We start from the raw sequence: 23,119 nt of genomic DNA, 5'->3' as shown, positions 1-23,119 counted from the left end.
ATGCCACGATCTAATGGCACAAACAAACCAGGACTGCCTGTGGCGGGACATGGTCACAGAATGCCTTGTAGGAGAGAAGCTGAAAGCTCCTGATAACTCCTCATTTGACGGCCAATGGCCCTCACTCCGATCCCAACCTTAATTACATGTCTATCCAGGACCCATGTTACCCAGTCTGCCTTCCCACTTGTAGCCACACAGCATTCATAGCAAGACTCGAGTTTTGATGCTCCCGTATCAGAGATTACGACATGCATAAGCTCAGCACATTCATAAACCCTGGAGACTGCAGATAAGCTAAAGAAAGTGAAGGAGGAAAATGCAAAAAATTTAAAAAAAAAAAAAAAAAAATCACTCACTCATCTTCAGTTGAGGTGAGAAAAGAAAGGAAAACATTTTCCTTTCTTCCTTTCAAGAAAAAATTAATTCCTTTTTTTCCCCAATGTGACAGATCTGATGTCAAATGCAGACATACTAAATTGTGCTGTGTATGGTAGAAGCTAAAAATTATCTGCATGTAGTGAGGACAGTGAGTAATTTCAGTTAATAGATCTCTAGTGACACAGCTGTGTTTTGGATAGACATAGATCTACCTCTTAACCCCAGGCTTAAATTTGGGACACAAAGTAATAAAGAAGCTCAGTCTAGAAGATGAACGATTCAATTTCTTTAGCATAAACTTAAGAGGCTTTAAGTGGTGGTTCATGATTCAATTTCATTGACCTCAGTAATTGATGGTAATGTATTTTGAGATGCATCTCCATTTCATGTGGGATGGGGGTGGGGGGTTTTCCTGCATTTAACGTGAATGACATTTCCCCTAATGAGACAAGCTTGCATGCAGGATTCATGTTTTCTGAAGGAGAGCACAATGGGAGTATCAAACCAAAAATGCATCACTGTCATCCACCAATGGCAAACTCCCATGCCCAAGTCACGGCTGGGTACTCTGCTACTCACTGTAGGTTTCTGAAAGCGCAGCCTGCATACACATGGCTTCCAAACTCACCTGCCATGTTCTCCTTTTAGAACTTGGCTTGCAATACAAAAATGTGTGTTTCATATGAAAATTAATGGAGTTTTTTGGAGGAGAAAAAAGAAAAAAAAAAAGAGAAAAACCCCACATATGGTGAACTGAGGAAATGAAAAGCAACTCAGCCAAAATAAACTCACCCAAACCCAATTCCTCCTGTCCCATCAAGATTCTGTGGGAAGAGATACAGATTTCCAGTTGACTTACCCTCTTCGCAGTTACTCCCTGTGAACCCAGGACAGCACCTCCACTCCAGGGTGGTCACAGTTCGGTAAGACATTTTGTACGTGGGCCTGATAAGAGTCCTGTAACTAACACAAACGAGAAGTCAACAGACTGCACCTCCCCATCCTGCAGAACATCACTACCATTTTGACCCATTCTGTACAGAGGGGCCATTTTGTCCCATCCAACTGCCCAACAGCTGTAACTGGCAACATACAAAGTTGCCAGGTGGGTTTGGGTGAGAGAATCGGCACTTTGTGGGTTTGATCTTGCTGTGCTTACTCACTGCTGAGCTCAATGGCTCTGCTCGTGAATGGGTGCGGGATCAAGAAAAGTGCATGTGTATTTAACTCTCCAGGCACCAAACCCAGTATTTCCCAGAATTTTTTTTTTTTTGGTAGATATTCACTAAACATAGTCCCACATATACATTACGTTTCTCCATACCATAATATCAGAGAATCAGTTTTCAAGAAGGAAGGCCAAAGACAGAACACACAAATTGTTTATCGACACTGGGACATACAATGAGCACGACCGTGCACACGAAAATGAGCAAGGATCATCTTGTGGTTAGAACACGAACACAATCCAGGAGATTTGGGATCAGTTCCTGGCTCTGCCATTGACTCCTTTTGTGACCTCATTTAATCCACGCCTCAGTTTCTCATCCATTAAATGGGGATAATTCCTCCTTTCTTTGTCTTATCTATAAGCAGCTCTTTAGGGCAGGTTCTCCCTTACAGCACCTAACATAACAGGGCCTTGATCTCAAGTAGGGATCTAACAATACAAATCATACAATCATTACAATATAAATCATAGTGCACAAATTTAGTGATAGTCTCAATAGCCATTCGTATGCACAACTAGCGATTTGCACACACCATCACCTGACACACGTGTGCAATCATGTTATTTCCACAGGCACATTTATATATTAATTACATGCAAATCCTGAGCTTCTTTTTTGAAAATTTGGCCTTACCAAAAAAAAAAAAAAAAAAATTATATATATTCAGCAAATTAGGTTTCCCTGCATTAGCTGGAATAATTGTTGTCACTCTTTAAGAAGCTTCAGGACAACATGGAAGGTTTAACATGTGTAAAAAAGTTATATTCTATAAACTTGCTCTCATATTTATACTCCAATACCACGAACTGGGGCGCGGCCAGAAGGAGGAGAAACTGAAGGGGGGGGGGGGGGACGACTAAGGAACTCTGCATTGTGGCTTTATGATTCTTTTAGGGAAACTTACACCATGTGACAGACTTAAAATGTATCCGATGAAGTGAGCTGTAGCTCACGAAAGCTTATGCTCAAATAAATTTGTTAGTCTCTAAGGTGCCACAAGTACTGCTTTTCTTTTTGCGAATACAGACTAACACAGCTGCTACTCTGAAACCTGTATTCTACTAGGAACCGCCTGTGACTTGCAATATCTAGAAACGCCAGTAGGTGGCGCTCTGTCACCAAGCCCAGTATTACTCTAGTGTACTGCAATACCCAGGGCCAGTTAAAGAGAAAATAATTCTCAGAAGGAATGTGCAGTCTCCCTCTACTGGCATGGGCTGCCCTCTGCTGGGATGAGGGGGATCTCTGCCTTATAACAAGAGCTGGAATTGATTAACAGGCAGTCCGGCATTGGAAGCAAGTCCCTTGCACTTTTGGTATGATCATGATCAGAGGATGAACTATATGATTGAGCGTGGAAGAAAGGTGAACCAAGAAGGCCTTGTCTCACCAAATGGAGTACTAAATAATGAGAACCAACCTTGATTCCTATAGGTCGCAGTGTGGGATCCTATCAGAAAAGGTCTTGCACTACAAATGGTAAGGTTAATTTGTTAGCATACCAGCAAGGGGTGCCCCTTCGTGTACTGAACACAAGTGGGGGCCTCTGCTACTATAAGCCCGTAAATGATATTTATGCCGATTGCTCACTCTGGAGATGGACAAGTTTTCTCCATTATCCACAGGACAGGCACTGCATGAGCTGCAGTGGTACAAGCTCCCTCAGCAGCATGCCACAACCCTGACCTGGAAGAATAATTTAGTCTCCCTGTACCATTCAGTCCTTGGCCTTGCTGCTGAATTGTCAGCAAGCATCCCAATTATGAGCGAGATGTTTGTCTAATCGGGGCCGAACTGAGCCAAGTAGCTTCACCTAGTTCTTCACTACAGCACTTTCCAGCCACAGGTATTGACCTCCAGGTTCTTTGATAAGGAGATAAGCCTCTCACCAAGCCTAACCTGTAGACAGACCCACAGTCTTTTAAAACAGATGGCAAAATTAAGGAACAGCAGCATTAAACACCTTGTTGAGGGTCTCATAGAACATCTTTTGCAGAATCAGGAATAGAACTGAGGCCTCCTGACTCGGAGCCCTGTAGTGGCAGCCCAAAGCCCATCTTGCCTGGCTTAAGCCCTGAACCAGCAGTCAGAAGATCACAACTTTGTCACTAACAACTCAGCTGTATTTGACCTGGAGATGAAAGCCTCTGGCCCATTACCTTGTCTCCAAGTACACCGCAATTTCAAATCGTGGTTCTTGCCAAGATGTTAAAACGCTCTCAAACTTCATTATGAAGTGCAGAGGGTGGCTTGAGCCAGGCTAGAATCTCAGCAGACACCACGGTACTCAGGAATTAGCTGTAGGTTTACTCCTCAGACCAAGAGGAGTCAGGCACTTCTTGGGACATGACAGATTTGGGGTTCAGTTAGGATTACGATGCATCCTGAATTTCCTGGAAGGAATCTGATGTTCATGGTGCCGTCCAGTTTCTGACTAGCAAGCCTTGGACAGATTGCAACATCAAACTGAACTGAGGTCTGCACAGTGTCACAGGACAACATTACAACTTCGTCACATGACACTGCATCAGAGCCTGATGTCCCACACAATGTGATGTTATATCAGCACATCACAAGATGGCAAAGACTAGAACGAGAGGGGTGTGGATCCACTGTCAGAGTATTTTACAACCACTCACTGGCCAATTGACACAGAAGAGTTGTAAGTAGACTCCAAGAGCAAAAACCAGTTGAAGGAGGAGGAAAATGGTGGAGAAACAACAGTTGGAGAGATTGGGGGGGGGGGGTGGAGAGTGCAATGGATGGCTAAAGGGACTGATAATTGTCTAGGGAGCCTCTCTCCTCTAGCTCACTGGTTCGATGCCAACTCAAGTCTTGTGTGCTCCACACTGGCAAACCTCAGATAGTGCTGCTTTATTTTAAGTTTAGAACATAATACATTGATTCAAATCCTATCCTTGTCACAGTAAGCAAGTCAGGACCCAGTCTAGGCACTAGTTATTTGTATTACTGTAGTGACAAGAGGTAACCAATCAAGAAAGAGACCCCATCATGCTAAGAAATACACGTATCCATTACAAGAGACTGCCTTAAACTTGAAGAGCATATAGTTGAAATATACAAGACCAAAGGGTAGGAGGTACAGAAGGAGAACTTGCCCAAGGTCACACAATAGGTCAGTGGCAGAGTGGATTGGAACCCAAGTCTCAAGTTCCAGTCCTATGCATGATTCCTTAGACCATGCTGTAAGCTCTTTACGGTGGTTTTCCCCCACATCAATCCAGCCACGTGCCCCTCGAATGCTTCAAGAAAAGCAAAGTAAAAGCTTTGCCCTCATGCGTCAATAATGCATGTGCCACCATCAGCATTCACTCGCACTGCCACCGCCAGCAAATGTCAAAATGGTAACATGGCACTCACACAGCTCCTTTAAGTGAAGGCTCTCAGAGCACTTTATAGATAATCAGCTGCCAACCCTCACAACTCACCTGCAAAGGGTGCAAGTAACTTATAGAAGGGGAAACCGGGCAAAGTTTAGCAACTTGTCCATAACACAGCACGTTAGTGGCAGGATTTGGAAGAGAACCCAAAGATCTTGACTAACAATCCTAGCAATTGCCATACTAGATCAAACCTGTGGTCTATCTAGCCCACTGTCCTGTCTCCAAGAGTGGCCATTATCAACCCCTAACTACTAGACCACAGTGCTTCTCAGTGTGTGATTGTGGTTTGGGAACCAGTGGATCTGGATACACGAGTAAGAATCTGAAAAGACTGTACAGAACATTATGATAGGGGATACAGGGAGGCGGATTAATCAATTGACTATGGCTAGCCAAGCTCTTAATACTGGAGGATCAAGCTGTTAAGAGGAAACGAGTGGTGTATTCACACAGCGGATCTCAAGACCCAGTACACGCACATTCCTCTTGCTCATAAAGAAGCATTGCTGAGTACAACAGCCAGTCATGACACAAGAAAGGGAGAACGTGCAACTTGCCTGAATCTGATCCTCACCAATCAGGTCAAAGAGGAGTGATGGTCTCTGCTGTGGCATAAACAGAACAGCCTTTCACACACAGGAAATACCTTTACCATTTGTTTGGATTCATTTATTTTTTACACATATAAACAAAACTGTTTGTACATAACTGGCCTAACCCAGGGGAAAGGTGGGGGGGGTTGTCAAACTTGCTTCCACATCGCAAGATAAGCGGTCTTTGTTAGCATTACTCTCAGCCATTCTGAGTCGTGCCAAAGTAGAGCTCAGAAATCCTTCAAGGACTAATTCATTCATCTTCAAGTCCCAAATTAAAAGGCTCCAATGTCACTTACTGGACAAATTCAAAGTAATGATGTGGAACTAACTTAGTTTTTCAGACATTTTGCTAATTTGAGAAGCTAAGAAACACAGGACTCCGTTCTCTTTAGCATTACATCTACATTGTGGTAAGGCCAATAGGTTTCAAGCAGGTCAGAGCCCCTTTGTGCTAAGCCCCATACAGATGCATGGTAATGGACAGTCCCTACCCCAAATTACTTAGTCCCACTGGTGAAAATCCAGGTAACTCCAATGAAGTCAATGCAGTTTTTCTTGGTTTTATACCAGTTTAACTAGTGTCAGAATCTGGCCTACAACAGAATTTCAAGCAAGAACTGTGAAGAAGCTGGAAGCACGTGACAAGGCTGACAAAGCAGTTGGTGTATGGGACGGAGATGCCAAGACAGCTATGATGGAGTAGACTGATGGGGATGGCTTTAGAAAGAGTGCCAGCCAGTCACAGGCAAGCATAACCCTTTTAAACATTGACAATTCCCAGACTGCCAGCATTATGAAGGTTTAGGAGACATTGCACACAGAAGGGATGAGCCAAATTCTAGCCCAGCAAGTGCTAGGAGACGAAGCAGGGATCTGCCTAGCATTATTCTATCGGAGTTACTGTCATATTCAACTGCTAACAGGTAAATTAGATCCACATAGCATTGTAATCCATGGAGCATACCATAGCAAAATTTTGCTCTTTGCCTCTCCCAGGACCCTAGGGGATGATCAGCAGCAGGAGCAAGTCACTCCATTAGCAGGAGAGGACATTTATATCTTCAGACGGTGCCTGCTATGTCCTGGGCTCCTTGGATCCCAGGCAGGATTGAACCGGGAGGAGAGGAATGCTCAGGGGACTACACACTGGTGCAATAAAAAGAGCAGCACATGCTCTTGGCTAGCACACATGCACCAGTCAGTGGCAACATGGCCACATGGTAATTGCCCCTTCTCCCTAGATTACCATGACAAGCACTAGGTAGAAATTCTTCCACGACTTCAACAAACCCTTCCAGCAGGCCGCTTCTCAGTGTGGTTTAAGAGCAGAGGCCCACATTTTCAGAAGAGACTAGTGATTGAAGAGGCCTGATTTTCAGAGGTGGGTGCTCAAGTACTCCTTTTCTTTTTGCAAAATTCACTAGGCACTTTTGAAAATTTAGGGCAAAAGCTACAAGGAGGAGCCAAATCTTTAATCAACAGAGAAGGATCAACAGGGATCATGGTCAAATGCACCACTCAGCAGCACTAAAGACAGACAGGGAAATTGGTAGATCAGGAAGGAGAACTGAGAGAATGAAAAATAAGGGATCTAATATAAAATGTGAAAAGATTGACCTGTGACCCAATAGATTACCTGCAAGTTCCAGTAACCAGGTATAGGGTCCGATTCTCCATGGAGTTGAATGTCAAACTCCAAAAGTCCATAGTGGATAGGGCTCAGCTCCTGGCAGAATTAGACCATCATTGAGCAATACAATAGAACCTCAGAGTTACAGACACCTCGGGAATGGAGATTGTTTGCAACTCTAATGTTCATAGCTCTGAACAAAACATGATTGTTCTTTCAAAAGTTTACAACTGAACATTGACTTAATACAGCTTTGAAACTTCATTATGCAGAAGAAAAATGCTGCTGGCCCTTTATTTATTTTTAGTAGTTTATGTTTAACACAGTACTGTACTGTATTTGCTTTTTTTTGATTGCTGCTGCTGCCTGATTGTGTACTTCCAGTTCCCAATGAGGTGTGTGGTTGACTGGTCGTAACGCTGGTGTTCATAACTCTGAGGTTCTACTGTAGTTTGCAAAGGAAGCTTCCCTTTGCATTTGCTTCTTTAAAACCGCTTTCCTACAGCCTCCCAATTCAAGAAGGCAAAGAGTCAGTCAGCAATTCAGTGATGAACCCACAAACTCAGAAACAGGTGTGTTATGAAAGCATCAGTAGCTTTGTAAGACCCACGTGCAGCAAGCAGATGTGTTCTGTGGGAGCTGTTGTGTTTGTGTTTTCCTAATGTCCAGCTTCTCCTGGGAGCATAGCAAAGCTCTAGGAAACAAAAACACTCAAATCAGATGACTGCCAATCATTCATATTTCTGAGATACAACTGATGCAACTAAATGAGATGGACGAGATATACTTGGGAGATGATTGGCTTCCTTAGTTAGAACCCCCCAACCCAGACAGCCAGGATTGCAACCTGGCAGCCTGCCCTGTACAAAGGAGATCTGAAGGATCATCAGCAAGCTGCCCCCTCCCCAGTGCCACACTGTAGACACCAGTCAAGGAGAGTCTACAATGGTGGTTTTCACTAATGAACGTGTCAGGCTAGCTGGACATTTTTGTTTTCATCATCTCTTCTGTAAAACAAACCACCCCTCCACTCAGCATTCAATCTTCACTATCCCCCTGCTGACCTGGCACAAAGGCCAAATAATTCCCAGTCATGAAAAGCTTTAAGTCTGCTTTTTCCAGCATTGGACAAAACAAAGCTGGAGCTGCGAGAGGCTCTCCTAAAAGACGGGCATGTGCTTGGACTTCCCCAAAGGAATCTACCAAGGGTTGGATTTAACCTGCTGAGGTTGTCTGACTTGCACCACACAGCAAACGCCTGAGACCACGGAATGGGGATCTCTACGTTGCTGAGTCTCCATAGGGGACCCATCTGGAGGACTTTAATGTCTATAGCCCCAGGAAAAAGGGACCCAAGTATTCAGAGACCCAGAGAGAAGTCAGCCAGCTAGCTCCCAAAATCTGGTCTTTCCCACAGCTCCTCTGCTCTGTAGCAAGTTTCAGACTAGAATTAAACCAGGGGCAACAGTATATCAGCTTTGCTCTTCCCAGTTGCTGTTGGTCAAAAGATCTAGCCCAGTCAGACTCCAGCTCAGTCAGTGTGCAGACCCCAAGATAATTCACCTAATTACTAAATAGTTATGCGCTTTGCACAGGTGTAACAGCTGGCCCTTTCACTCTGAAAACAGCTGGCTAGCACTGCATGTGGTAATACACACAGAGACCAATTCCCCTCTGAATGCACGACAGCCTGCCCCCTTCACAAACCCAGGGATACGTCTTCACGTCTGGGCTCTAATCACTTAGACACTCAAAGCCTTGATCGTGCTTTCCGGGGAATGCTCATCCTGCTGTAACATATATGTGGCGGGGAAGGGGGGGGGGGTCTATTTCCAAGTATGTGACCTAACCACCTCCAGAGAAATAATGGGACTAACACAATCAGCATTTCCTGTCTAAAGGGACTTCAAATAGCAATTCTAAGCACTGAATCAGTCCGTAGGAGTTATTCAGTTGAATGGGCAAAGAAAGGAGACAGAGAGATTCCCAGTTTCAGAAGAGGCAATGCCAGCTAGAGAAATATTGTTGACTGAGCATAAGCACTGAAGCATGGGCCAAATTCTTTGGTGATGTACACCCCACACGCAACTCTATTGATCACATAGCAACAGATTCTTGATACAGACAATAGTGATAGATACCTAGCTGTTCTATAGCACTTCATCAATAGAGCTGAAAGCACTTTACAAAGGGAGATCAGTATCATTATCTCCATTTAACAGATGGAGAAACTGAGGCACGTGCTCCACACCCCCACATATCTAAAAGAGATAGTCTTGTTATTCACCAAGATGATGTCCCCCATTTTCTGGGGGGGAGGAAGGGGAAAGGAGTTGCTACATTTAAAAAAAATGCATTAGTTCAAGACTACTGAACAATAAGAAGGATCTGCATTGATCAGCAAGCTCTGGAAGTTACATTTAAAGTAAGATACTGAAGATACCACTTAGGTTTGTGGTCATGTCATGTACAATGGGACAAGCAGAGTCAGACCTGGTCTGTACAGGAATGGAAGACACAGAATTATTGAATGGTAGGACTGGAAGTAACCTGGATACGTCAGCTCGTCCAGTCCCCTGCACTGAGGCAGGACTAAATATTACTTAGACCCGCCCTGACAAGCGTTTATCTAACCTGTTCTTTAAAAAAAAAAAAAAAACCAACAGTGATGTAGATTGCACAACCTCCATAGGTAATTGTTCCATTGCTTAACTACCTTGACAGTTAAGAAGTTTTTCATAATGTTGAACCTAAATCTCCCTAGCTGCTATTTAAGCCTATTACTTCTTGTCCTGTCCACAGTGGTTAAGGAGAAATTTATCACCCTCCTCTTTATAACAACCTTTTACACACTTGAGGCTGTCATCGGTCTCCCTCAGTCTTCTCTTCTCCAGACTAAGCAAACCCAATTTTTTCAATCTTTATTCATAGGTCATGTTTTCTGGACCTTTGCTCTCCTCTGGACTTTTTCCAAATTTGTCCACATCTTTCTGGAAGCGTGGCACCTAGAACTGGACACAATACTTCAGTTGAGGCCTTACCAGTGCCGAGTAGAGTGGAAGAATTATTTCTCATGTCTTGCTTGCAATACTCTTGCCAATACATTCCCGAATGGCGTTCCTTTTTTCGCAACAGTGTTACACCGTAGACTCATATTAAGTTTGTGATCCACTATAACCCCCACATCCTTTTCTGCAGTACTCCTTCGTAGGCAGTCATTTGCCAGTTTGCATTTGTGCAGTTATTGTTATTCCTTCTTAAGTACAGTATTTTGCATTTGTCCTTATTGAATTTCATCCTATTTATTTCAGGCCATATCTACAGTTGGTCAAGAACATTTTGAATTCTAATCCTGCCCTGCCAAGTATTAGCAAGCCCTCCCAGTTTGGAATCTGCAAACTTTATAAGCATACTCCTTCTGCCATTATCCAAATCATTTATGAAGGTATTGAATAGAATTGGACCCAGGATAAGATCCCTGCAGGACCCTGCTCAATATGCCCGTCCAGCTTGATTGTGAACCATTGATAACTACTCTCCGAGTATGATTTTCCAACCAGTGGTCCACCCACCTTATAGTAGGTTCATCTAGACTATATTTTTTTAAGTTTGTTTATGGGAAGGCCACATGAGATAGAATCAAAAGCCTTTTTAAAGTCGAGGTACATCACATCTATCACTTCCCCCCATCCACAAGGCTTATTACCCTGTCAAAAAAGGATATTAGGTTGGTCTGACATGATTTGTTCTTGACATCCCACAAAACCCCTGAAGTGCATCAATAGAGGTCAGTTTGAAATAATGTCCCAGTATGGTATCACCAAACACTGTGTTGGAAGCGGTGCTTCCCTGCCCCCAGGGTTGGGTGGGGTGCAGGGACTGAAGTAGAAGTAAAGCTCTCGTCAATGGGTTAACAGCACGTTTCACACAGGCTTGGGCCCCACTGTCCTTGGTGAATTCTAAAAATCAGGTACTTTCATTCTGGCACTTAAACACCCCCTGCAGTGTCAAAGTGCCCATCTTCTCAGCCTGAGCTATATTGTCTGCTGTCATGCAATGCTGCTGCGCCTGCATTTCCCAGAAGCAGGACACCAGAGAGACGATGCTGCTCAGTCATGGCAGGGGGGAATAGTAGGGCTAAACTGTACATGTTGGAAACATTTGGTGGGACAGCGAAGTAGCTGTAGGAAAGGCAGACTGTCCTGGCCACTGTCTAAAACCTCTTGGCTTCCCAGATGCATGATACCCCCAGTATCTGCTGTGCACTTGACAATGATACACTCGCTATTTGAGATCTAGAATGTCTGATGTATCCCTTGCTGAATGAGCAATAGCAAATGCCAGCCTCACCAGTATTCGCCCAGGCCTCTGAGGTCATTTGACTTGCTCTGTACTACTCACCGCCTTGCAAGCACTTGGCTTTAGCAGTGGCAGTACTCTGGCATCGGTGTTTCCAGTTGAGTAATCCTCTTGGAAATGAAGGGCTAAATGATGAGCAGCTGCATTTGAACCAGGAGATTGCTTCCATAGGTGCTGGAATGAGAGGTGCTGCTGCACCCCTCAGCTTGAAGTAGTAACAACCACCCAAGTACATGATTTCCGCCTTCAACACTCCTCCCCTCTATAAAAATTGTTCTAGGACCACTGGTTGCTTCCAGTTCCTGGGAAGTGAGTGGCAAGTTCTGGAATTGAAAGGTTGGGAAAACAGCCCCAAGGGATTGTGGGATAGCATGGGCAGACTCTCCAAAATGGAGTCTGGGGACCCAGAGCTGAGCTGTATCCATACTGCAAAATGCTTGGGTTCTGACCCACGTCACAGTGGGACTCTGGTTCCGACTCTCCCCCCCATAGCAGGCCCAAATCCAGTGGGTTCTTGGCCCAAGTCAGACTATTTTCTGTGTGGAAGGAAGGGGCTTGGGTTAAAACCCGAGTTAGCACCAGGGCTTACAGTGCAGTATAGATAGATCCATGGAGGCCCCAACCGAGATCAGGACCCCGCTGCACTAGGCTCTGTACCTGCACACAGTTATTTGGGAGGGTCTCTTACTTACAAGATAAACAAGACCCAGGAAGTATTACTCCATTTTACGATGGAGTAACTGAAGTTAAAGCGATTTGCCCGAGGTCACACAGGAAGTCTGTGCCAGAGCCAGGATCTCCCAAGTCTCCATCCAGTGCCTTAACCACAAGACCGTCCTCCTCTATCAGCCTTTGCGGAGAGCATGTCCTAGTTAGGGCACTGACTGCTCTGAAGCGATCAACCTAGTGCAGCCCTTGGAGAGCTAACACATGCGTCACGCAGGGGGAAGGCCAAACGTCAGGTGCCACCAGCTTCTATGGGAGTTGTGAGCAGCTGATGGCATGGCTGGACCCCAGGGAATCGTTTACGGACACAACCCAAACAAGCAACTTTATCCACTTCTCAAGAGAGATGCATGGGATATTAACGGATATGCACATCAGGTGCGCCCGTCAGGCCCATCTGCCCTTCAGTGTCACAACAGCTAGGCACCCGCAGTGACACGCAGAAGATGTGAATGGCATGGCTCAGATGGACAAAGGTCATAACAGAGAGCTCTGCCGAAAGAAAAGCCAACAGCAAAGACAGCACCAAAGCAACGCAGGCCTCCAAGCTAAATAGAGAGTCTCGGGTGGAGGTGGGAACAGCATAGCTCATCCCATCTGAGCCAAGATGACAATGCTCACGCAAGAGAAACACAGCTGCCAGCTTCCCAGGAGCGAGCGAATCAATAGCAAGGAGCAACACACCCCAAGCTGCTATACTGGGGATCGTACAGATACTTCCCTGTCAAAAGCTGGGCACTGACCCAAAATTTGTACAATAAGGAAAAGAAATGTAGCATCTGAACTGGTGACAGGAAACTGATTAAACCGCTGTCTGGCCACACTGACATCTGTTTGGAAGCAGGATCGCTAACGAAATGCCCCCCTCAGCTGTCACTGAAGAATTGAGAGACGCCTTCTTCTTTGGCAGGAGTGGCTTTTGCTAGTGAGCCTCCCCATTGTGGACATGGAGGGAATGAAAGCTTGACCAGATTTGGCTCATTACTTGCAAACAAGAAGATGAAACAGTTGTATCAAGACACAGCTGTGAGAAATAGAACCAAGCCAGAGCTGCGCTGCTATCTGCCTAATGGTTTTCTCTATTCCCCTATCATCACTCCAATCAAATCTATCCATGCTTCCTCCTTATAACTAGAAATGGGTCCCCACTACTTGGACTGCTGTTACATCAGTGATGTAATTATTCATGACAAGGGAAAATGGATAAATCCATGCTACCTCTATGGCCACTGAGACAAAAACTGGATAGAATTCAGCCCGAGGGCACCATCTAACTCTTATTGCCAAAAACAATGTACATGCAAATCAGGAGTCAAATCGCCTTGACTGGCAACACGTGTCTAGGGAGGTGGAGGCAAAAATGGCTTCTGAAATGCTAGATACCCAAGACAGGAATGGGGGGAAACCTCCCAGGGGTAATGGGAGACAATAGTCTTTGTATGAGGCACAAAGACTATGGGGTTTGCCCCAGATGGTATTCTTGATCAAACACTCCCATGGAAATTATGTAACTTCTCACTGATAGGGTAATGAGCTCTGACAACTAGGATTGGATAAGCAGGTCAGAGGAGGAATAGAGAGACTTCTCTACACAGCAGGGAGAGGCGGTCAGACTGACCAGGAAACAGAGAGGGGACTTATTTCTAGATTGTCTTTGTTTTTCCTCTGTAACTAAACTAAGGGGAGCCTACCTCATTGGGCTTTGCCTAGTATTCCCAGGCATGTGATATACAGACAGTTTCTTTACCGTTTTCTCTGTTTAAGATGATTCCTGCTGTATTGGATAATTTTGCACAGAGCATCCCAAAAGAGACAAGAATCCCTCAACCTCTGGAGAGTGGTACTAAAGGATACAGAGTTTCTGGAGCCTCATTCCATCCTCACAGTCTCAGACAAGGCATGGACAGAGGTGTCTGTGCCATTAAGGTGTACTACACAAGGCTGAAGTCAGGGATCACTGGGAAGAAGCCGAAAACCAAGGAGGAGATTTCAATCAGCAGGGGTGTGAGCAAGAATCCAGTATTGTCAGAGTCACAGTTTTTCTGGCCAAAAGGGGCCAGTCTGATCATCTAGTATGATGTCCTTTATAACACTAGCCATTGACCTTCCCCACAATAACTCCTAGAGCAGAGGTTAGAAAAACAGCCAATCCTGATTTAAAATGCTCAGTGAGGAGGAATCCACCATGACCCTTGGTAAGCTGTTCCAATGCTTAAATTATTCTCACTGTTAAAAAAGTATGCCTCATTTCTAGTCTGAATTTGTCTAACTTCAACTTCTAGCCATTGGATTGTGTTATACCTTTCTCTGCTACACTGAAAAGCCCATTATTAAATATGTATTTCCTATATAGGTACATATAAGCTGTAATTAAGTCACCCCTTTACCTTTTCTTTAAGCTAAATAAATTGAGCTTTCGAGTCTATTGCTATAAGGCATATTTTCTAATCCTTTAATCATTCTCATGGCTCTTCTCTGACCCCCTCTCCAATTTAACAACATCCTTTTTGAATTGCGGGCACCAGAACTGGATAGGATTCCAGCCGCGGTTGCACCAGTGCCAAATACAGAGGTAAAATAACCCCCCTAAGTCCTACTTAAAATCCCTGTTTATGCATCCCAGGATTGCATTAGCCGTCTTGGCCACAGCATCACACTGGAAGCTCATTTTAAGCTTATTAGCCACTACAACCCCAAATCTTTTTCTGAGTCACCCCTTCCCAGGTCAGAGTCTCTCATCGCTTAAGTATGGCCTACGTTCCTTGTACCTAGATTTATACCTTCATATTTAGCCATAACACCACACATATTGTTTGCTTGCACCCTGTTTATCAAGCAACCCAGATTGCTCTGAATCCATGGCCTTTTTTCATTATTTACCACTCCCGCAATTTGGGTGTCCTATGCAAATGCCATCAGTGATGACTAGGTTTTCGTCCAGGTCATTAATAAATATATTAAATAGCATAAGGCCAAGAACCAATCCCTACAAGACCCCACTGGGAACAGACCTGCTCGATGAGGATTCCCCATTTTACAGTTACATTTTGAGACTTATCCGTTAGACAGTTTTTAATCCATTTCATGTGCGCAGTGTTCATTTTATATCATTCTAGTGTTTTTTAATTAAAATATTGCACAGTACCAAATCAAACACCTTGGCAAAGTCTACATATTTATGTCAATACAATTACCTTTATTGATGAAACTTGTAATCGCATAAAAAAATCAAGTTAGTTTGACGGGATCTATTTTCCATAAAGCCCTGATGATTTGCATTAATTACATTGCCCCCCCTTTAGATAGTTATTAATTCATTTATAAAAGCTCCTTCTGGAGAAAGGTCTCTCGAAGCATTCCATGGGCAGCACAACGAGCGTGAGACCAAACTGAGCTGCCAGAACAAACAACAATCCTTCACACAGTACCATGGATGGGAGGGTCTCCTTAGCACTACAATAGTGGTTAAATCAGAAGGCTTACTCACCCCTCCCCACACAGACACCTGCCAGGCACAGCAGAAGAGATCTTTGTTTGATGTCTCATCCGAAAGAATGACGCTTCCCACACAACACAGTACTTCCCCACCGTGGCCAGTCTAGTTTCCGAGATTCCATACAGCTAGCCTGCAGAGTGTGGCCAGCCCCATGTATTAGGCAGGAATGTGGACTGGTGCTGCTCCAGTAGGAGCATCACGAAGGGTGATGAATGTACCCTGCAGATTACAGTGTTGAGAAAGAGATACAGGAACAACAGAAAGCAAACAGGGATGGGGAACTCAACACGAGCTGTTCAAAAAACAGTCGCTGTACAAAATGACACCTGCAGTGAAGCAAAGGCCATCATTATTGATTAAGTCCTTGGGCATCAAACTGTTTCAGATATTTTATAGAGAGAGAGAGAGAGAGACACACACACACACACACTCTCTCTCTCTCTCTCCCCCCCCCCCCCACTGGAAAGCCCACCAGCCAGGACAAATGGGATCTCATCACAAACAAAAGGAAACCGCTGGCCTGCACTGTACTCCCAACAGATGACTGGACACTTTCACATCGAGCAAAGCTCACACTCAAACGTGCAGCTCTTTCTGGGATTCAGATCTGTCTCGGTGAAATCAAGCCGAGTTGTCAAGCCACAAAGAAAGGGTTTGGGGGCAGCTTGAGCTTGCAGGGGCCTGGTCTGCCCATGCTAAACAGTGTTGCACAATACAAGAGCTACCAGGAGACAAATGAGTGCCCTCCAACTGTGTAGGCTCAATACTGATGCACAAAAGTTTACCAGGGCCTGGTTCGAGAGGAAATCCGAGTTTATACAAGATAGCCAGAGATGGACGCACCAATCATACGACTTGAGCACTCCCAATCTGAGAGACGTGCTGGCCAAAGGCCAGTCTGTTTGCCTGATGGGGCTGTGCAACTAAAAAGGTCGCAAATTCGGCCAACACTTTAGAGATGCGCAAAGAACAGCCTTGGGAATTAAAACTGGAGTAACGCTTGTAATGCTATTGGGAGTCACAACATGGTGCTATTATAGACATCATGAATTCCACCCAACTGAAGGGATAGGTGGCGTAACAAAGGTGACGCCAGGAGAGCTGATCTTCATTTCTTGGGCCTAGGTTACAAGAGGTTGCACTCGTCACATGGCAATGATCAACATCTATTGATTCCAGGGGCTACTTTTACCTTCTTGTGAAACATCAAAATGTAAATGAGATTATCCGACCCTCCACCACAAAAAAAAAAAATCAAAATAATACAACCAATTAAAAAAAATAGAGGCACCTAGGACAGAGATAATGGATACCTCTCAATCCGCTACCATCTCTGAATCTCAGGGGCTTTGACAACATGGCACTTGTCCTCAAAACCGTTCCTTCTCTGCAGTGACTTCTTCAATTGAGGATATAATGTGCCACCTGGAGCAGCTGTGTGCTAGTCCTGTTTTTCCATTGTCAGTAACTGGGTGAGCTCATATCATTTCTGTCAGTCCCCTTCTGGAGGTCCTCAAGAAACAGAGAGCCAGGGATGTCCTCAGGTTCATTTAGGTGTCTTTTGTGCCTCCCGTATGACTGAAACTGGTGATGTATGACCTTGTGCAGAGGGCATTGTGGTGACCTAGGAAGCATGCCAGCCACTCAGCTTGGAATCTAACATTCTCCCCAAATTACAGTGGAGATGGGGGGTAGCATTTCAGTGTTCATGTCTGAATATTTCTTCTGGTCCATTTCTACCTTGAGAAATTTCTGCCCGGTAACAATTTCATGAAATTGCCTTAATTAACAATAGGTAACATGGCTCAAGGCCAATCTGGACAGAGTTTTCTTGTGTTCTAGTCCATGCCCTAGGAGCACAGGCCAGCAATTGGACAGTAGGGTTACCAACTTTCTAATCACAGAAAACTGAACTTCCGTGCTCTGCCCCTTCCCTGAAGCCCCGCCCTTGCCCCCACCTCCTCTCCGAGCCTCCCCCACCCTCACTCACTTTCACTGGGCTAGGGCAGGGAGTTGGGGTGCAGAATGGGGTAAGGGCTCCAGTTGGGGGTGTGGGTTCCAGGGTGGGGCCAGAAATGAGGGGTTAGGGTGCAGGAGGGGGCTTTGGGATGGAGATGCAGGAGGGGGCTCCAGGCTGAAGCAGAGGGGTTCAGAGTGTGGGAGCAGGCTCAGGTGGAGGTGCAGGCTCCAGGAGGAAGTTTGGGTGCCAGAGGGGGCTCAGGGCTGGGATTGCGGGGTGGGAAGGAGTGCCAGCTCTGGGAGGGAGTTTGGAGGAGGGGGCTCAGGGCAGGGCAGAGGGTTGGGGTGCAGGGAGGGGGGACCCCAGGAGGGGGTTTCAACCTGGGGCAGAGGGGTGGGGTTCAGGGCTCCAGCCAGGTGGCGCTTACCTCAGGCGCCTCCCAGTCCACAGTGCATCAGGGATAAGGCAGGCTTCCTGCCTGACCTGGCTCCATGCAGCTCCCATGTCCAGCTCCTAGGCGCATGGGCGACCAGGTAGCTCTGCGCTGTCTGCGCCCACAGGTGCCACCCCTGCAACTCCCATTGGCCACAGTTCCCGGGAGCGGTATTAACCAGAGCCGCCAGGATCCCTTTCAACTGGGTGTTCCAGTCGAAAACCGGATGCCTGGCAATCTTATTGGGCAGTTACTTCCCAGAGAGACAGCTCCCAACTGAGATCTTAAGTGTCAGGAACCTCAAACTATTTCAGTGCCAAGGCTTCTGACATTAAATTTAGTGTTGTAGTGGTATGGAACCCAGGATATGACACACACAAGGTGGGTGAGATAATTATTGGACCAATTTCCGTTGGTGAGAGAGACAAGCTTTTGAGCTTACACAGAGCTCTTCAAGTCTCTTCAGTGTTTAGTGACATGAAGAAGAGCTCAAAAGCTTGTCTCTCTCACCAACAGAAGTTCGTCCAATAAAAAGGTATTAACTCACCCACCTTGTCTTTCACTTTTAAATGTATGCATTTTTATTTTAAGCTTTTCTCTTGCCAATCATTCCAGTGCTACTCTGCCCTGTCCTCAAATAAGCAGCCAGAACAATTCAGGCTAATAGTCTTCAGGCTATCTGAAAAATTACTTAAGACAGAAAACCATCCAGCCAAGTTAGAATGTCACAGAATTAAACACCAAAAAAAAAAAAAAAATCTAAATCTCAGGATTTATATTTGCTAGAGTTTTCATAGATAAACATCAATTTTATACCATTTTTCTTTTCAGTGAATATGCCTATTTAATGAGTAGCTTTACAAGTATGTAGATAGGATGTTGATCCAATAACATGATTGATTTGTTAGCAGTGTAGCTTCATTCACATTTTTAAAAAGAATTGGCAAGAATTTGGCAAGTTTTTTAAAAACTGTATTTTGAAGGTTAACACGCACTCTTAATAGGAATGGAGAGCCAAAAAAAAAAAAAAAAAAAGGTCAGTTCTGGGAAATTTAAAAACCTCAGCAGAAGTCTGGTCACAAGAATGTAAAATATAAAATGTCCCATGTAAAGTGGTCATTGAAATAAGACTAAACAAACACCAAAGCACAAATGAAAATTGAGTAAGACTGACCAGTGGCCAAATGAAAACAGAGAACCAAGAGTATTAACAGCAACGTGAAAAATTAAAATTCCCAATGACTACTATCATAGGTGAAGCTCAGTATTTGATGGATGCTTTTCAAAGAGGGTGGAACTATGTTCTGCCTACATTACCATCAAGACATTTCTTTACTAAGCATGAGATTATCTCAAACCCTGTTCTGTAGCTATTGGTAATAAAGTCATGATAAATTATTCCATTCACTTTGTTGGCTAATAATTGTGCTGCCTGGCTGTCTGCAGCCTTAAGATTACTAGAAGAGTCAAGCAGGTAGGACAAAGACCTGGAAGTCATGAAACCTTAGGCAAATCACGACCTCTGTGCTAAGGTTTCTGATTTGTGAAGTGGGGATATTGGACACCACATCTCTGTAAAGGGCACTGAGACTGGTGGATGAAGAGTATCTTATGAAAGCTCAAGTTTATAAGGTTCTCTGAAGTCAATGGGAATGAAAAGCTCTGAGCACCTTGCAAGATCCGGCTCCAAGCATCCAGTATTTTTATTACCCCTGCATTAATCCACAATCTCTGGGAACCTACCAGGATGAAATCCAATCCTGGCACAGGTCTCATGTGACAATGAGTTTGGTGGCCTTATCTTAGTCCCTCATTGGCTCTGGTGCACATCAAAAAGCCCCACTGCAGGTCAGAGCGCTTGGCGTTCTCGGAGAGACAGAGTAGTGGTATTTCAGGTCAGTAACGCCGGGTGCCTCAATAAAACCGGTAAGGAAGCTTGCACAGCTAAATGCCACACAGCAAAGCTACAGACATCGGGTAGGGTACTGATTTCAGTTATACCAGTATAAATCAGGAGTACCTCCTTTGACTTCAGTGAGTTACTTCTAATTCATACTGGCTTAACTAAAATCAGAATCTGGCCCCAAATGGCCCAATCCTATGTGCTTTGCTTAGCCCAGATACCCATTAACTGAATCAGAAGTGCAGGGCCCAGCCTACAGTTTGAATATACAACACAAGATGTTAAGGGCTTTTACCTCACTAAGTTGGCACAAGGTCCTGGCCACCGGCAGCTCTGATAAACCCTCTGGATCACCGTCTCCGAGCCATTCTGCACTTGGCAGGAAACTGTCCGCGTAACCGTGTAGTGACACCAGTGCCTGCAAAGAAAAAGAACACTAATTCCAGTAGTGCAGCGAGTTGGGTAACATGCGTCAGTCTGCTGCCAGCTAGGTTTACCCAAATATTTGCAATCCTCAAAGTGTTGCCTCAAGGAGATCTTCTGTGTCCGCTAATCAAAGAAATGAGAGACAGAAGAAACCTAATATGACATCTTGTCCGTTTTCCAGAGGCCAGAATTTCTTAAAGTGCACTATCTGGTCTCCTTTCAGGAATTGCAAGTAATGAGACTCAGGAAGGTCTTTCCAATAGTCTCCCAAAGATTCAGCGTAAATTTTACTTGCCTTAATTTCATCCCATTACTTCTGGCATTATTCCCCGACTCCCTTCCACTCTGAACAATTCCTTGCACTTTGGGTGTTTACAATTTTCAGACAGTTATGGGTTTATTATTCATAAACTTTCTGCAAGGTGCCATACAGACACTGTTGCTGACCTCAAAGTGTTTACAATCTAAAGAGGCAAAACAAAGGTAGCATACTACTTTAAAGATGGGAAACAGACACAGAGAGATTAAGTCATACAGGAAGCCTGTGGCATAGCCAGGAATTGAACCCAGGGCTCCCAAGTCCCAGTCTAGTGGTTTGACAAGAACAGCATCCTTCCTGTCCTCTGGATAATTGCTTTTAATCTTATGTGAATATAATTGTTATTCACATGTTCCCCACTCAGTGAGATTTTTTTTCCCTCCTCCTCCTTTAAGGGGCATTTAGATCCAGCCAGGCCGCCTCTCTTTTGCGAGCACAATCTACACTCGCCAAACTTGTGCCCACATTTTCACTCTTGTATCTGAACAGAGACAGCGCACGAGCCCTGGCATTCCTACCTGACTGGGGTGCAGAAATCAGGGAGAGCAGTGGGAGGCCTCTGAATTGAGCCCAAAGGTAACTTTCATGCTCGAAATACGGGAGGGAGATTTGCTGGCACAATGCCCACAAAAGAATCCTGGGCCTCAGTATTTAAGGTAGCCAGTGCCCTTCAAAAACCTCTGGTTCATGGCCATCAGCTTTTGAGAAAAAAGAATGATGGTGCCTTCAGATGTTTTACCCTGCGGGGGTTGCAGTGTGGTCACTGCACCAACATAGTTGTACTGATGCAAACACTTAAAGTAGATGTGCTCCACTCATGTCAAGCGAGACTTCTTCCAGTATGGCTTATCCAGGTTTCAAACCCTACTGCAGGATTCGCACCTGTACAGCTACACTAAAGTGAAGACACCCCAGCATAGCCAATCCTTCATTCTGTAGGTACAACAAGGGTGCTCAACCCTGTTTGCTTGAATTGCCCTACCAGTGTGCAACCCTTCCCCAACCTAGTCTTCTCTGTTCCCATTCTCTGTCCACTCTCTCTCGCCTGCCTTTCCTTTATCCTTTTCAGCTTCTGTTCTTTTCCCCTTCTCTGCTTTCTAATTTATTTCCTTTTGTTGATCCTTCTCCCATCTCCCCAGGAGGCTCCATGATCTTCAAAAAGGGGGGAGACTCACACCTGTAGCTCCATGGGGCTGGGATGAATGCATCCAAACAGCTACGTCAAGTGCTGCAGGATCAGAGCAGAGGATCAGTCAACTGATCCCACAGCTACAAACAGGGCTGGCAGCTGCTGCGGGAACAGGGAAGGAAGGGAGTGGCTTTCAAACAGCTGTCATTGCTTCACCTGCAGCCACGGGAGCTCATTAACAGCAGCGATCCAAAACCCACATAGCTTTTCTTGCCAACATTGCTCCCATTGACTCTGGACTAGCATGCCACCCTGTCTTAGGGTGACCAGATAGCCCGATTTTTAGGGACAGTCCTGATATTCAGGGCTTTGTCTTATATAGGCACCTATTCCCCCCACCCTCATCCCTGTCCCGATTTTTCACACTTGCTATCTGATTACCCTCCCCACATCTCAAGGGAGCCCACTGTGACATTTCACTCTATAGGTTTCAGAGTAGCAGCCGTGTTAGTCTGTATTCGCAATTTGTTAGTCTCTAAGGTGCCACAAGTACTCCTTTTCATTTCACTCTATATTCTTTATGAAAATATGCTTTGAGATGAATATGACATAACAGATATACTTTATGCAAGATGGCTCATGTGAGAGATCATTGGAAAGATTAGGATTTACTGAATGCAATTATCCAGTTTGTATGCCTGTATCATTTCTGTATCGGAAGTTAAGAATATTGACTACGTATTTGTATTTCAAATGTGTTACTTTGGGTGTCACCCCCAACCAGCCCTTCAGGTACAACAATGGAAAAGCCAGACATGGCTAATGGCCCATTAGCAAAAACAATGGACTGTGAAAGAGTCTTCCTGTGGATGCTCCAGACAGCCTACTAGCAATAGCTCCCATAGCCCTGCAGAGACATGGGTTGAGTCACGTGGTACTGGACCCACCCCTTGGAATGCCAGTGTTCTTCCACTGGGAGACAAAGGGTTCCCCATGTACACAAGAAGGCAGGGGAGTGACATCATCGTGGTTCTCCTCTGCCTCCCCACCCAAAGAGACACTGAAAAACATCTGGAAGCAAGAATTGAACTGAGGCGAGAAGGGCTGAACCCAGGCTGGCATCCA

General features: G+C 45.0%; 1 protein-coding gene across 4 annotated transcripts in view; it reads right to left on the bottom strand.

Moving 5' to 3' along the window:
- Positions 1-23,119, bottom strand: part of COL26A1 (collagen type XXVI alpha 1 chain) — a 238,749-nt gene that overhangs the window by 182,296 nt on the left and 33,334 nt on the right. For 2 of the 4 annotated variants that reach the window (XM_038376218.2, XM_038376220.2), the window contains exons 2-3: positions 20,416-20,538; positions 1,241-1,344 (exon numbers count right to left, since the gene is read on the bottom strand). In XM_038376218.2, the coding sequence (XP_038232146.1) occupies positions 1,241-1,344; positions 20,416-20,538 (227 nt within the window). The remainder of the gene's footprint in view (positions 1-1,240; positions 1,345-20,415; positions 20,539-23,119) is intronic. The other 2 variants (XM_038376221.2, XM_038376219.2) reach the window with 1 other exon arrangement.

Source organism: Dermochelys coriacea, chromosome 17 (genome assembly GCF_009764565.3).
Source record: "Dermochelys coriacea isolate rDerCor1 chromosome 17, rDerCor1.pri.v4, whole genome shotgun sequence".
Classification (NCBI taxonomy): Eukaryota; Metazoa; Chordata; order Testudines; family Dermochelyidae; genus Dermochelys; species Dermochelys coriacea.
This window is presented reverse-complemented; position numbering and strand designations above follow the sequence as displayed.